The 16,641-nt window shown below is 45.0% G+C and overlaps 1 protein-coding gene across 1 annotated transcript in view; it reads right to left on the bottom strand.

Moving 5' to 3' along the window:
* Positions 1-763: 763 nt before the first annotated feature.
* LOC121446908 (liver carboxylesterase 1-like) overlaps positions 764-16,641 on the bottom strand; it is a 28,007-nt gene continuing 12,129 nt past the window's right edge. Inside the window, exons 6-14 of the mRNA XM_041649806.1 lie at positions 14,010-14,114; positions 12,696-12,800; positions 11,118-11,156; positions 7,430-7,570; positions 5,781-5,861; positions 5,397-5,544; positions 2,469-2,600; positions 1,232-1,304; positions 764-941 (exon numbers count right to left, since the gene is read on the bottom strand). Of these exons, the coding sequence (XP_041505740.1) occupies positions 764-941; positions 1,232-1,304; positions 2,469-2,600; positions 5,397-5,544; positions 5,781-5,861; positions 7,430-7,570; positions 11,118-11,156; positions 12,696-12,800; positions 14,010-14,114 (1,002 nt within the window). The remainder of the gene's footprint in view (positions 942-1,231; positions 1,305-2,468; positions 2,601-5,396; positions 5,545-5,780; positions 5,862-7,429; positions 7,571-11,117; positions 11,157-12,695; positions 12,801-14,009; positions 14,115-16,641) is intronic.

The raw sequence follows: 16,641 nt of genomic DNA, 5'->3' as shown, positions 1-16,641 counted from the left end.
CCTATGTTTCTGTCTTATATGTTTACAAGCTGAATGCTGGAAAAACGGGTTTTCAAGAAAAAAAAAACATCTCCTTCATGGAAGTGTCCATCCTGGAAGAAGCAAGAGAGAAGGGGAGAGTGGGCAGAGGGGAGATGTAAGCGCCTTGCCTGCTGGGATTGGGGCCATTGCAGCTCAGCTCACAATTTTCCTAAAGAGTTTATTTCTGTTTCTTTGTTTGTTGTAATTAAAATCTTGACTACACGGTCAACTCTTGTAGTGCATCTTGTCTGAATTAATCTCTTTGGGGAACATGAGAACAGAGAGAGCTGCTGAGGTCAAGACTAGAGAACACTGAGACCGTTCCATCACACACGTGTATCGTCATTCTGTCCATGTTCATTGTTCATTGTTGGATATGTCCAAAGTCCCCATTAGCATCTCAAAGCATGCTGGAATTCAGCACATATACAGGCCAAGCTATTCCCACAGGAGTGGTTTTCCCGCTGGTGGTGACCTCTCCATCTCTCTGAGGAGGATGGGCTCATCAGTAGTTCAAGACTCAGACACTGATTTGATTCCCCCCCCCCCCCCCCGCCAAAGAAAAAAACCATTTCACTTATTTTGCAAATTGAAAGCAAACATTTCTTCCCCCTGGTTTCTACCCACCCCGGACACACAGCTCTCCAGCCTCGGTGATGACGAAACTCTGAACTACAAACACCTGCAGTGGAAAAGCCTTGCCCTGGCTACTAAAAGCTTCCAGGGCTCCACCGCTTCCTCCTCATCTCTCCGTGTCTCCTTTGGATGGCTCCTCCACCTTCATAGCTCGGAGCTCAGTCCAGAAAGCCACTTCCTTGTCTTTCAGCTTCCTGGCTTGCTGAATGGTGTCTCCAATCTGCAGGTACCCTTCCTTCTGGTCGTACTCTGGCCAATGTGGCAATCCCTCCCCATTAGGGTTCCTGAGAACAGAGTCAAACAGAGGTCCTTAAAGCTGCTGTGTGGCCCTCACATTTCTCTGAGGGTTCTTTGGGAATTTCTTGGCCAATCACTGCTGAGAGGTCATATAGCCCCAGAGACACTTCCCATCTTCTGGTGGCAGCCTGCCCATTCTTAGGGAATTCTCCCTGTCGGAACACTATGGCTGCTGTTTTGCTCACTCAAACTTTAGAAACTACCCCTTCCCATTTGGAGTCTTTCCAGAACCCCACATCGCCCACCAAGCCTGCTCCATCTTTTTCATCCGCCTCACCCTTTTCGAGCAAAATTGCCCCAGAGCTTCATCATCGTCTTGCTGAGGTTGATCTCCTCCTCCGAGGCACCCTCTGAGGGGAAGAAGACAAGAGTCCTTTCTTGACCGTGGTGAAGTTCATGGGCAGTGGTAGCATAGGTTGGGAGTGTTTAGAGATACAGTCTGCACTTTTGCCTGCTGATGCGCAATCCGCGTTTGCAGAAGAGTTGGACTGAGTGTTCTATTTAAGCCTGGAAATCTGAGTCTGGGACTCACAAATGGGTGTGTAGTCTGTCCACGAGCTGGCTACCTTTATTTCTCGTGGTGACCTGTTTTGCCCTCCCTACTCAAGGCACAGGATGTTCTCATGGTCTCATAGATTTTGAAATATACCTGAACTATTATTAGTGTTCTAAAGTGACACCTAGTAGGAGATACTCAGAGAGGCTAGTGTCCTTTGAATAGCCGTGATGTGAGTCACGGGTCACCTACACACATGTCTTTTCTTATCTCTGCCTATATATCAAAATACCAAAAGTTTAGAATTTTTAATAATAGTATTTAAAGAAAACTTCTCACAAATATCCAGCATGTGTAAGTGACCCTACCCAAGTTTAATGACAGCATTAAGTCTCTCTTCTTTCACACTCTATAAACTCCTGTGATTAGGAAATAAAAGAGCGGCCGTGTAGATGACCCTCCACTTGGCCTACTGATACCACGGGTTAGGCTCATGAGCGCGACCACTTTGCCTAGGAGTATACCTTCCTGTGCGCCTGTTAGAGGGAACTGCTTGCGATAACTACATCTTTGCTGTGGTTTGCATGTAAAATGTCCTTGTTGGGTTTGCGTGTTAGAACACTAGGCCCCCAACTGGTGGCACTGTTTGGGAAGGCTGTGGAGCTTTTAGGGGGTAGGTAGGTCACTGGGGGTGAACATTGAGATTTATAGCCTGGATCCACTCACTCCCTACAGCTCCTCTGCTTCTTAAGTCCTATGTCATGTGACCAGCTAATGTTATGCCCCAGCCACCGTGCTTTCCTCGCCATGGTGGATTGTGGCCCTTTGAAACAGTGAGTGGGAACAATCCCATTCTCCTGAAGTTGCTTTGGTCAGGTATTTGGCCACGGAAATGTAAAAAGAAACTAACAATCCTATTAGGAAATGGGGATTTGGAGAAGAGACACTTAAGGCCACCAAACCAGGTCTAGAGCCCAAAGCTCCTAACTTGAAGTGCAAGCCAACAGAGAGGTGTTACCTTTCAGAAATGGTGTCCCCCAAACAGAGTACACTTCATCACCGTGGTCTGCTATCACCGTCTTGGGTCTCATGTCAGACACGAAACTTGGACGATAATTAAATTCATACACGTAAGTGGGGGCTCCAGCATCTAAGAAGACATGGGTTCATGTACAGTACATGTTACCAGACTCACGTAGGTGATATAAAGTCCTCTGCCTGTGCAGGAAATCCCCCAGATTCACAGATGGAGGAAAACAGAACCTTAGGGGATCCTAGGGACTTGCTTGGGGCTGCTGGGGGAGAGTAACTGGGATTCAAACAAGTTTTCACTGCGAGTGAGTGAGCACAGTTGAGGCGGTGTGTGTGTGCATGCATTTCAGTGATGACACCCCGTGCTCCTTCATCCTGAGCAGACCTGCACCTGGTACGCATCTTCTGTCAGCCTGGTTTGGAGCACCCCCCCCCCCCCCGTGTTTTTCTTGATCATCCAGAAAAGGGGGATGCAAACCCACTCTGCCTGAATATGAGGACATTTGAATGCAAGACCGTGAAGACAGCGAACACTCTGTCTTATAGGCTTCATGAATCCTTGAAACTTGGGATTCTTATTTGAGACATGCTTGGCTGGGAGTGTTAAAACCTTCGGGAATGAAGGGAAAGTGAGCTTGCCTCTCCCCTTTGCCTTCTTCTCTCACCCCCAAAGACATCATGTCTTAGGTCTATGGCAGCATTGCTCCTGCCCAGTGGATCATTGTGTCAGCTAGTTACTCCTACCTATGTACTAACCCCTAGATCCCAGGGAACTCAGTAGCAGTGGCCATAGTAGGTCAAAGATACCCACAGAGGAGTGAGTGACTCTGGGAAGAGAAGGATAAGGCCCTGAGCCACAGTAGTAGAACAATCTCACTCCTTTGCCTTGCTTGCATTCAGTGAGAATCTTGGCAAATATAGGAAAAAAAAAAGAAAAAAGAAAAATTCCCTCATAATTTCACCACTGACAGTCCCTTGATGTTTTAGTACAGACCCTTCTGTCTATAAAACTGGGAAGATATTATCCAAGACATCTTGTAACGTACTGTAATCATTTTTCATATTATTAAATATTCATCCCTACAATGGTAGGCAATTGTGTCACTTTAGCATGAAGACACAGAGTGCTTTAGTCAATTGCCTTCTCAGCCTCCACCGCTATCCCGTGACTTAGCAAGAATTGCTTTGAACAAGCATCCCTCCGTGGACTGTGATCCACTTCTGAAGCAGTCACTTCAAGGTCACGCACAAGAAGAGTCACCTAGCCTCAGAGACTGAAATGACTGTGGAAGGAAGTCAGAGGCCCTGCACTTTGTGGATGAGAACATTTTAGTCAGTGTGATTGGTTTTCAGCCTGTTACCTAAGACCCTGAGGGGAGATCAGTAACATTTGCGAAATTATAAAACTAGTCTTCAGTGGAAAGCCGGACATAGACACTTGGGTAACAACAATCAGGGACAGTTTAAGAGGTAGAAGTACACATACAGACACACAAATGCTCACCTACAAAAACACATATATACACATGCACAATCACAGACACACACATAGATAGACACACACACCCCAACACACACGTACATACATATACACATTTACAACCAAATACAAACACACATACACAAAACATACTCATATACATATATGTACACACATATATGCACATACACACATGCACACACATGTGGTACACTAACAGGGAAGGTCTATTCTCAGTCTGGACAGGTGTCATCAGACCTGCTGAACATTGCAGAGAAGAAAGCAGAGAGAAGGTGACATCCTCTCTCCTGGAGCTTCTTCCGCCCCTAATATTTTGCCCAGGACTCCAGGATGTTCTCATTTGGACGTTCAGAGTTACATCTGGGGTTCCCAAAAGCCTCTGAACTTCTGAACTAGACCCAGAAGCACACCGTTGGTTTCGGTGGTCCCGAGGCTTTCTACCTTGTGGTGGTCACTTTGCCAAAACCCCAGAGTCTCCATTCTGTTTTGGCCCCAGACTTCTTAGCCTTCATAGTCCCCACAAGTCTATCCCCCCAGCATACCCCTTCTCAACTATATATCTGTCTATAAGTTATCTATCTCCTATTATCCAGTCTCTTGTCAGGCTTTGCCAAGCTCCCTGTGTTTGATTTAATCTCTGTATATAGCAGCATAGCTTCAGATGCGGAGCCCTGAGAAGACTCTTGTTTATTTTTTATTTTTTTATTTTATTTTATTTTTTTTGGTTTTTCGTGACAGGGTTTCTCTGTAGCTTTGGTGCCCGTCCCAGAATGAGCTCTTGTAGACCAGGCTGGCCTTGAACTCACAGAGATCTGCCTGCCTCTGCCTCCCGAGTGCTGGGATTAAAGGCGTGCACCACCACCGCCCGGCCCCTGAGAAGATTCTGCTGTGCCTCATACACACCATTGTTGACAGGCAGGTCAGCTCCAGCATCTTTGCATGGGTTCTGTCTATGGCTATGGGTTACCTTGACCCTGTGTGCAACAGGTCAAAGTGGCAAGGAACTAACTCATTGAATAGCTTTCCACTGATGGCAAGGGTGTTACAGTGGATATGAGTAGCTCCTTTGCTACTTAGATGGGATAACCCTGAGGTGTGTCCTCTACATGATTCTAAGAGCCCAGTTCCATCCATCCACAGTAGATACATGCTTGGCAGTGGATCATTGGCTGGCCTCCTTCAAGTATCATATCCTTACCTCCTTAGGAGTGTTTACTGAGATTAACTCCCAATTGGCGACTTGCATTTGTGTCCTGTTCTAGAGACTCATGTGAAAAAGCACAATGTTGACCACGCCCCACATCACCTCTGGGCCATATGGAATGAGTCTTTGAGTCCTGACCCTCAGCAGTTTCCACATCTGACTGTATTGGGGAGTCAGTGTCCCTCTCTTGTACAGCCCTGGGGACTCACCTCTATGATAGCGGGCCACAATCACGGATGGCACAGCAAATAGCACATCTCCCATCATATCTAAAAAGAGGTTTTTATTTTTGTTGGGGCAGTCTGATCCTCCCAGATATTTCTCAATGGCCACTGGAGTCAGTTCCTTAGAGATGTTCTGAAATACATCAAGAAAGAGCCCACCCCCACCAACGAGCGATGTCATTTTCTCAGCCCATTGAGAAGACTTCAATTGACTATGACCAACTTCAATGCTATGCTAATACTTACTCTGGGATGGGAACTCCAGATTCCAGCTATCTTTACCCTACCATTTAATTCACCTGTGACTGAGGGCAAGCTCCCAGCCCTTCCTTGAATTCAACTTTTCTCCACGATTGCCCTTGTACTTACAGTAAGTGGGTAGGACTTCCATAGGAGGGATGTGGCTGTCTTCTGGTCCAGTTTGCCTTCAGAGAGTGGATAGCCCATCATCTGTTAAAGAAATAGTCAGTCGTCTATAAGTTTTCGAAATTAATCGGGATAACCAAACAGGCTAATCAGTCAACCAAACTGAAGCACAATGAAGGTGTTTACAGGCCTTGGTGTTCATGGGTTTTGATGAATTAGACAATAATAGTTAGCTTGATGGACTTTTCCAGAAAGTGAATGAATTCAAAAGAGAGATTAAAAACAAGGTTAGCCGGAGATGACTGTGTGTGCATGTACACGTGTGTGCAGTGTGTGAATGTGTGTGTAAGTGCGTTTGTGTGTGGGTGTCTGTTTATAAAACTGGAATATGCACAAAGATTCTCTATGCAGTGAGGGAAAAATTAAGAGCATGTATTTAGAAGCTAAGAACTGAGGGACAGAGGGCACAAGACATCCTACCACTCATTTCATAAGTAACCATTATGACATTTGATAATCTCTGAAAACCTGTATCAAGAACTACAGAACTCTTACCATGTGTCGATGTGTGCAAGCCTCTGCAGCCAGAGACAAGCTACCATCAACATGGCTGTAGAAGCATGACCTAGCCCCCTGCCATGCTTTCTTGAGGAACTCAGTGTTGCCAGAAGAAAACCTGGGGCTGAGAATATTGCCCTGATCTCTGCTAAAGCGTCTACCATAGAGAGTTCACAGTTAAAAATCTTTACGATGCCCCTTGAGATATTAATGCCTCAACGAAAACAGTTTCCTCAAGGACCAGGGAGCGATTTGGGGAGATTGCTCTTGTACTTGCTACTAGTTTTTTTTTTTTTGAAAGAAACATCCCTAACTTTGGTAAGCGTTCAACTTCAGTTTCCAGCTGAGTCCTTCCATGAAGAGAAGGAGGTTTCTCCTGCAGGTGGACGCAGACTAACACTTCTCTATCTAGCTCACCCTTCCTATCACAGTGGCTCTTTGAGAACATCACAGCATTGAAACCTCTCCACTACTGGCGCCAGGGATCAGAGTTAACTTTGTACATGAACTTTCCCCTAGCGTGTTCGTACTATGAAATGAACCCTATCATTCTACTTGAATGTATATTTCTCATTGTTTATTTTTAACTCAAGAAAATCCCATTTTCCTTTTGCATGTCAGTTTTCACTTATGTGAAACCAGTCTTCCCTGGTCTTGGTTAGTGTGCCCATGGCAATCCCGGGCATGTGAGTTTACCATCAAGGTGGAAGCTGCTGCGCCCCAGCCTGACTCCTGCCCTCCAGCTCCCTCTCCTTTCTAGGCATCCCTAGTTATCCCATCTGAACAACTCCCTTCTTGGCCTTGGGGCTAAGATCAAGAGCAATCTGGACAATTCTCATCACTACAGATCTCTCACTCAGCTTTTCAGGGTTCTTTAGGAAATGCAAAAAAAAAAAAAAAAATCAGAGCAGAGCTCCGAGGACTGCACTCCCCAGGGTACAGTTGGACTTGGAGAATGTTTCCATGGAAATGTTCACTTGTGACCATGGGAACAGCTTCCTTGGATTCAGAGAAAGGTTCAGAAAAGGCAGAAGTCCTGGTCACAGGTGATGATGGGTTCTGGGATTAAGTCCGTGGGATCACTACTTTCTCACCGTGGGAATAAACCAGCCAAACTCTTGCTTGTTGATCCCCACGATGTAGGGCACGGTGTTGAAATTCTTCTCAGCCAGAATCTCTTCCGGTGCCTTTGGCAGAAGCACCCCATCAATCACAGTGGTCAGGAAGGGGTAGCTCTGGAGAACAAAGCGGCCCGTGGTTAGTTGCTTCACAGAACATCTGTGCTCCCTTTGCCATCTGTCTTGAGGGTCAAGCACATACTATCAAACTACATAAGCATGGGCAGTGGCCACAGATGCTCAAAGCCCCCTGTGAGGGGATAGAACTCTGACCTGTGGGTGTCTGTGGTAAGGCGATGGGGCAGTGGTAAGTTCTGGAATACTCGTGTATACATAATGAAGTTCTGTAGAGATGGGATCCAAGTTGAAACATGAAGTTCATTGGTGCTCTGTTTAAAGGCTTATTTTCATTTTAGTTAAGTGCATGCGTTTGTGTGGAGGCATGTGCAGACAAGTGCAGGTGCCCACATAGGTCAGAAGAGGCTGACCTATGACCTATGACCTATGACCCTGAAGCTGGAGTTACAGGTGGTTGGGAGCCACCCAACACTGTGGCTAGGAACAGAAGTCAGGTCCTTGCAGCACTAGCAAATGCTCTTGATCTTAAGCCATCTCTTTAGCCCTCTCACTGATGTCTGATGATGTCACATACAGAACATTTTGACTGCCACTTGCCATGGAAGCCCATTTGTGGCTTTTTTTACTCCTGGCACCCTGTCAGCACTCAGAACATTTGGGATTGTGGAGCAGAGAGCTAGTTAGAAGCAGATCACTCTGCACTGCCATGGGAAAGGCGCCTTGAGGAAGGGCTTAACCTGCTCCTGACCCCGAGGAACATAACTGTAGGTTTCTCTGGCTTCGTTTGCACAACCGTATTGTCTACTACTTGTTTCTAATATTCTTCCTCATGTCATGAACTCACAGATTCAACCTCTTTCTCCTTTTTTTTTTTTGCAGCTTTATCAGATGTTACAGGTGTCATATTGACATTTGGCAGAACAGCCTAACCTACATGTCACTTCTTGTGGATCTAATGCATTGCTGACATTGTCACCTAACTCATATCCAATAGTTCTACAACCAAAACCTGAAGGGGGCTCACTTCACACACACACACACACACACACACACACACACACACACACACACACACTGCACATTGTAGCACTGGTGTGTTTAGTTACATCTTCTTCCATACTCTCTAGCTTTTTAAACAAGAAATCAGTGACAGCACCAAAGTGCGGGAAATGATGTAGCAAGCCTACCGGAGAGGAGCACTTCCTCATAAGGGAGATGGAGGAAGCAGCACACTGCTTTGATTTAAGATGAAATTCGGGTACCACGTGCCTCAGACATTCACCACTCCCTGCCTCGCCTGTGAGCAGGCACAAAGTACTTTGAGTTTATTTGGGCACTTAGAAACACATTTTTACAAATAGCTCAACCCATAAGCACAGAATTCACGATGAAGACAGACCAACTCCACCCATCTGTCTATATTGAAATGTGAGCTGTCTCCCCATGAAGACAAAACCCCCTTACTTTCAAGATGCCTTCTGCGAGACACAGAAGGCCATGACATCCATCATACTATACTGTCAGACATATTGATTTTATGTTTTATGTTTGATGAAAAATATTTGAAAGATTAAGTGGAGTCTGGTTTACATGTTGCCAGCTGGGAAGCTGGCTGTGGGTTTGGTTAAATGCCTGACCTAGAGCTGTGGTATGGTGGGACCCACATGAAGTGAACAACTGAACAGGCAATGTTCGGCATAGCGCTTGTCTCTGGAAAGAGCTCAGTAGGCACTAGGGATAATTTTCACTGGCAGAGTTATTTTTCTCCGTTGGGTCATTATGGCACAACTCTTTTGTGCCATATTTCTAGCTCCAGGTTCTGTGCACAATATTTCCCTCCTTGGAGAACAGATGGAGCTGGAAGATGCCTAGACTGAAGCTCATGGTTCCAAGGACCTAGCCTCACCCTGAAAGGATGAACGAATGACTGGTTAGGCCTCGCTGTACACGGTTCAATAAAACAAAGCAGACCCACCCCAAAGATCCAGAATCTAAACCATGCACGGTAACAGTAACAAGTAGGTTCTGGGTACAACTATTACTGCCTTAGACGAAGTGTAGAATGCAGAGAGGCTGATGAAGGAGGTTGCAGGGAAGCAGGTGATACGAATGGTGCAGGTGCTCTTCTCCTTGGCAGTGGACTTTGGTAATGAAGAGAGCCGAAAGGTGATGAAGGACTGGGGTTTCCAAACAGTGGACAGGGCACATGGACACATAGTAGAGGTGTCACTATGCAGGGCTATCCCCAGAAACACCGAGAAGCTTGGGTGTGGATGAGCGTGAGCCCTAGGGAGAGGGTCACAGGGCAATCACATTTTCTGCACAGTATCTGGCAACTCACAAGCGCCCAGATCAGGCATGTTTTGAACAAAGATGTTTCCAGGGGAGGCAAGAGGACTCGTGCTATAAACAGGTCTGATTTTAAGAAAGGAGGTGGTATACTTCGGCTTGTGCTGTGCAGGGTAAATCTGATGATACCGTGACATGGGGCAGGAGGGAAAGTGGACAGAGAAAATAGGAAAGGGCCAGAAGACAGATAGCGAGGATCCTTTTTATGTTAGCACCTTCAGAGGGGACATCAGCAACAGTAGGAATCAGAGCGATTGCTATGTGGATCAGCGATGCTGGTGGCTATGTCATGACGTCCAGACTCCTTGCCAGCTTTGGTTAGAAGAGAGGGGCATTCTTCCTTCTTCTCTATCTCTTACTCTAGAGCTTCCATCAGCAAATCCTTTCAATTATCCCTGCAAATATATCCCATCACAAGTGCTTCTTGCCACCCTTCTGCCAAGGCCTTGGTAGTTCCCAGGATCTTTTTCTTGGTAGGCTGCGGTGCAGCCCTCCTGCATGGTCTCTGTGCCTGCCTGGTCCTTGCCTTCTGTCTGTTTCCACTTTGTCATCAGCAGATACTGGTAAAATCTAAGTCCACATCACTCTTTTCTATTTGCTCTGATGCATGCAACCTTAGAAGGTTTCAGGAAGGTCCAGAGTGCTATCTGCTTCACTGCTGTATCCCAGCCACTGAACTGCTTCTTGCCTCACAGTAAAACCTTGATAAATGACTGAAAAAATTTCAAACCATCCTACAGGACCCTTAGTGAATGGCTGGGATACCCAGGGATAGAGCATAGAACCGGACCATAGACAGTACACAGCAAATGTCACAAGACAAAGGTCACTGCTAGGAGGTGGGAGTGCAGGACAAGGTGGGAGGGCAAAGTTGAGGTTTCTGCTGAGTCCTCTGTGAAGTCTCCTAAGATCCTTACCCAAACATCTTTGCCCCTTGACAGTGGAAGGTTCTAGTGTACTCTCCTTTTACAGGACCATATTATGAGCAGGAAAGGTGAGTGAGAAGGGAGTTACCTGAGCCCAGTAGACTGGATTATTTATTGGGCACACTCTGTAAGAACTGTGAAGAACAGCTCTGTTTGTGATTTTTCCTGGGTACACTACTCTGGCAAGGAACTACCTCCTCTGGGCCTCTGCAGCATGCCCACAGAACAGGACTGCCATTTCACAAGGGGAACTCTTGGCTTCATAGTTAATTGAAGCTTAGTGCCTATCATGGAAAGGCAGGCATCCTTACCTCTCTGGGGTCTCCAAGCAAATCAAGAGCAAAGAATTTCTGTGAAGACAAAGGCAGAAGATACGGTGAGCAGGTGTCCCTCTCCAAAGACCAATCTCTAGCTACACTCCTGAGTTGCCAGGTTCTCTGTCCTGGTCCCTTCTCAGCTTGGCCCAGTGTGGGAAGGCCTGAGCTCTACTGCACACAAGCACATGATGGTGGTGAAAGACAAGCAATGCAGGATAGGCACAAACCAAGAGACAGACCCGAGAGCCAGGGTAAGGCTCCCTAGCTCTGGAGTCGGTACTGTTAGTGTGCCTTCCTTTTATTATGTGCCCTTTCTTCTGTACTACCAGGAGAATCACTGAAATATCTGTCTCCAAGCTGTAGAAGCCAATTACACTTTTAAACTAGTTTGATCATTTTATGAGAACATGTTGTGCTAGGAAATACAGGTAGTACCCCAGGCTAACAGGATATTATGGGGTCCAGTAATATCTTCCAGCATTTAGGGCTGAGAGAGAAGGAAAACAAGAACAAGGGTTAGGGGAGTCAAAGTTTCAAATTCCTCTGACTTTGCACTCTCTTCTTCCCAATGAAGAGAATAGGTTACATGGTCCCAGATGATGTGTTTTCTGGGAGCCTCCCTATGATGATAGCGTCATGGTCACCCGTCTTCTGTGTCATCTTCCTTTCAAGCATCTTAGCTGGGTGTAATGAATATGTACTCTCTGTGTTCTCACCCCATCTAACCCAGTAAGTACCTGGATAGATGTCTGAATGAATGGGTGGTTATATTACCACTACACGGCATATTGGTGAACCTGCTGAATTCATTCATAGAGGGTAATAACGAGCAGGTAATTTGTAATAGATCATTGTTTTGTTGGAACGGATTGTGGGGTGTATATTAACAGTAGCTGGATGATACATAGGTATCCAAATGGTCAAGAAAGGATAAACGAAGCACTATAGATGAGTTGATATTGCATTTGTGGAAGTCCATCATGGTTGAATAGATGGATTTGTGACTGAATAAATGGACAACGGATGGATAGATGAATAAATGGATGAATGGATGATTACCCTAGAATCATACTACTACTGACTTACAATTGATAATTTCTTTTTTTATAATTAACTATCTCCACTCTGGATTTCTCCTGATTAAATACTTACAGAAAGAGGAGGAAAAAAAGATAGAAATTAGGAAACATATTTGCAATGTTCTATTTCATAAAGTTAATTAACCAACTCTTAGACAAATTGTAGCACTTCTGAGAACCTTTGTGCATAGTGTCTCCAGCCCTAAAATTTAGGATGGTTGTTATTTCTGTGAAGAGAAAAATGCTTAATTTCTTACAACACATCCACCTATAATAATACTAGAGTGATTGTTTTGATAAAGCTGGGGCACTGTTAAGCATTTTTTTTCAACAAGTTATTTCTAGACATTTGATTTATTTCACAATAAAAATATCTAGCTTGTATCAGAAAGCTGACACTGTCCCTGAAAGGCCCCTACATAGTTTGTTTGGGGCGTAAAGACCCCTGCATCTTGGCCAGCAGTGTGAGGGTCACTGGGATAGAAACACCTACCATTTTCAGTGTCGTGGCCAAGAGCTCCTCCTCCGTCTTCTCACGCAGACACTGAACTATACCGACTGACGTGGTGGCCTCACACCCTGTAGCAATGGCAACTTGCTGCAGAGACCACAGGCAACAGGAGAGTTAAATGGTATCATCGCTGCTCTCCATGAATATAGAGAGAGGGACTCTATCTCAGGACTGCTGTTGTGGGATGTGGCGGCAGAAAGTGCTCTAGACCAGCAGGTGAAGGTGCTGGACTGAGCAGTATTGCCCCTGTTACCAGCTTGGACTGTGACAGGAGTCGCTTACACATTTGTGTCTTGGTGGCCATTTCTCTGATAACATGGGTATGCTTATCTGAAAGCTGACCATTTTAAGAATGACGGTGTGCAATGGTCGCTAAAAAAAAGTATAGAATCCCAAATTCTGCCTTTTGATTTCATACCCCATTGACACAAAGAATGTCAAAGCAAAAAAACAGTCTTTCCCCTGCTAAATCACAGGACAAAGCTACGCCGCTTGAGCCAAGAGGAAGTTTGTAATCTCAGTGGCAGATGTGGCACCCGTGTGGCCTGGGAGTGAACTGGCTAGAGGAGGAGGCACAAGAGGTGGTTAGCACAGGCTAGGTGTGAGATCAAAAGCAAGAGACCCTCGACTCACTCTGTTCTCTGCTCGTTCTGTCTGTTTGGCACAGCAGCCCTCCCTCACTCTCATACAGGTTTCCCCTCTGCACCGGACGTTTGCCTGTGCTGCTCCTTCTTGGGCTATCCTTTGCTCACCAGGTAAATATATCTCATTTCTGATCTTTCTGCTTACCTATTGGTCACATTCTCACTAAACATTCCTTTCGGATTCATGTGGTTTCATCAGATTGGGTTATTCTCTTTCCTTTAGGCATCTTCTCATTGATGAAATAGTGCCATTTGTTTGATTACACAATTAAAAAAAATTAATCTCTTTTTTAAGAATGGATGCTTTCTAGGTTACAAAATACATAGGTATATCCACTATATATATGAACAAATGAACCAATGCATGAATGTGCTGGGAACCAGTCCTGGCTGCCAGGGCCTCAGGAAGGAAGCATCCCAAGTCCATAACTGCTTGCAGAGCACTGGAACCCAGGCTCCTACAGAGATGTACTGTAATGACAGGCCACCAGTCACGTCACTGTTCAGTGTAGCACTCTGCCTTGTTACACTGGAACCAGTGCGCTCAGGGGACATTGCACTGAGCTGAAGGCCATTGTCTGGAGCTTGAGTCTCAGTGGCCCCGATTACTCGGTTCTTGGAGAGCTTAGACTGGGCTACCCAGGTGACCTACCTCAGCCCCACGCCTGGTATTCTCCCTGAACAGACATGGAGTGAGGGCCACACCACTCTCAGAAATGGCCCTGTGGAAGAGGTTCTTGGTCAGGGGAGACAACACCTGGAAAGGAAGAGGAGGAGAATTAGTGCTCAAGGGAGATGGCCAGTGACTTGCTCATCTTGTAAGGTTCCCTCCTCTTGAAGACTTTGGTTCTCACTGAGGTTACAGCTCCTTACCTGTCTCTGATCGCTTCCCAGCTTTCCTTGGAGCCAGGGACAGAGTAGGGCGTATGTGGCATGCACCTACTATGATAGTTAAAAATACCAGAAGGAAAGGCTTTGCTGTTCCTAGCTACAAATTCTGTTTCAGGGTCTCTATTACTCAGAAAGTGTCCTAGGGAAAATGATCATGAGCATCCACAGAGAACTTTAAAGACATTTCCTTGGTGAATATACTTCTCTGTGGCTATAAGGACAGATATTTAGAATGCAGTTAGGGGAGCATGCTGGTTTAGTAAAGTGGTATCTGTGGATTTTCTTTCAAGATTACTAGCCCTGGGTAGTTGGCTAGGTTTCCAGTACCAGACATGATTTCCCTTTTGTTAAGAAGGTCTTAACAGGGCAGTAGAGACACAGGTCTCTGCAAAAGCAGACAAATCTCTAAGTTCAAGGCCAGCCTGGTCTACTGAGTGAGTTCCAAGACAACCAGAGTTACACAGAGAAACTCTGTCTTGCAATAACAAACCAACCAACCAACCAAGTTCTTAAGTACAAACAGAGAGCCCAAACTTCTCTTTTCAACAACAGATCGAGACAACTACAGAAAACTACAGACAATCAAAATGCAGGCATGTGGAGCCCAGGGGATATATCTACAAAACAACTCTGGTGATTAAAACGAGGGACCAGTGCCTAGAAGGGGTGGAAAGATGGAAGATTGGGGAGTTTGCTGTGAGACTGCATCTTCTAGCAAAGTCAGAAACAACTCCTGTAATGTCTCACCCTAAACATGAGCTGAACAAGGACAACAGTAGAGATGCCAAAGTGGATGGGAAAAGCCTATGAGGGTTCAACCCTACACAAAGAGCTACCAGAAACTAAGGAATTCTGAGAGGGAGAGAAACAGTCTTCCACAAGGACCAGTACATCAACTGACTAGCCAGCCTTCCTTTCAGGGAGTCAGCCTTGAAAATAGACATACAAGTAACATTGTAAGGAATGAGCAGGTTGAGTTTAGGAATGGACTTGTATATACATGTACATATATGCATGTAAAAACAATGAGAAAAGAGGGCATTAATTGGAACACTTATGTTTTTTTATATTTTAGATTGTGAGCCTAGGCTTTAATGTCTGAGCCTCCTCTCTAGCCCAGCCATTAATTTGAAAGAGAGCAAAGAGGGGAGGGAGAAAAGGGAAGGAAGAAGTGATGTGATTTTATTATGATCTCAAAAAGCAAAATAAGTAATAAAAACCAATTTGAAAAAAATTATATTAAAATAAATCTTCTATTTAAAAAGAATTTCTTAAAAAGAAAACTCACAGCACTGACAAGTTCAAGCCAGACCAGGTCTGAGCACAGAGAAGAGGAAGTGGGTACAGTGTCCCACCCTAATCAAGAGGCTATTCACCGTGGAAAGCTGCTGGAAGGGACACCAGCTATATATCAAGTGCATGTCCGGCACACTCAAAGGCAGTTGGCCAGCAAAGAATGGATGGCATGATTTTGTGTGTGCTTTTTATTGATTTTTTTTTTGGGGGGGGAGTGTTCTTCACATTTTTGTTTTATTTTGTTTTTGCTTGTTTGTTTTGATTTTTTCTTTTGAGAAAAAAACATAGAGTTGGGAAGGGAGGGAGGTGAGGATTTCTGGGGAGAACTGGGGTAGGGGAAAGAATAGGATCAACATATATTGTGTTAAAATATTTTATAAAAACCAATAAGTAGAAAATAAATAAAATAAAAGTAAAGAAAATTCATAGTGTATTGATTTAGTATAAAATGAGAGCCCACCAAAGTTTCTAATATTGTAATACTGCGTAATAAACAATGTTTTATGGTTACCATAGGACACTATGCTGTTGTAAAGGCAAGTATTAAGGAAAGGCTTTTAGTATCTGGGGAGTGTTCCTGACAGTCTAATAGTGAAGAAAATTGTTCTTTAAAAGTTATGTGATACATACAAGAGACAGAATAAACACAGCCCTGGGAGACAGGTAGAATTGTAGGAGAAGACAAGGGAAATACAGGTTAGGACGTCACAGTGACAGTGCCCAGATAGGGGGGGATCATGGATGACTTGTTTCTCCTTCAGCATTATTTGTCCTTTTTCCTTATTTTTTTCATCTACTTTAAAAACATAAAATATTATCCTGTGGGTATTTGACTATGAAATCAATACATGTTTAAAAGATAATGGGGCTGATCTACCTAATTCTGGGCTGACTGGAGGGTTTTGAGCAGCCCCAGGAGCCTTCTCTAGCATCCTTCAATGTGCACCCATCTATAAGCCAGCAAAATCACTCTCACTTGTAGGTGTTAGAGCCTTCTCCTTTCCTAGCCCTCTCTGTTCCATTTTCTGCTCTTTCTCTCTCTCACTGACTTCCCCTATAGCACAGTGCCTTAGGCCCAGAGACTGCTGCCCACCCCC

The sequence above is a fragment of the Microtus oregoni genome, unplaced genomic scaffold, assembly GCF_018167655.1.
Source record: "Microtus oregoni isolate MIOR12 unplaced genomic scaffold, Mior012 000004F_ref0000308, whole genome shotgun sequence".
Classification (NCBI taxonomy): Eukaryota; Metazoa; Chordata; class Mammalia; order Rodentia; family Cricetidae; genus Microtus; species Microtus oregoni.
This window is presented reverse-complemented; position numbering and strand designations above follow the sequence as displayed.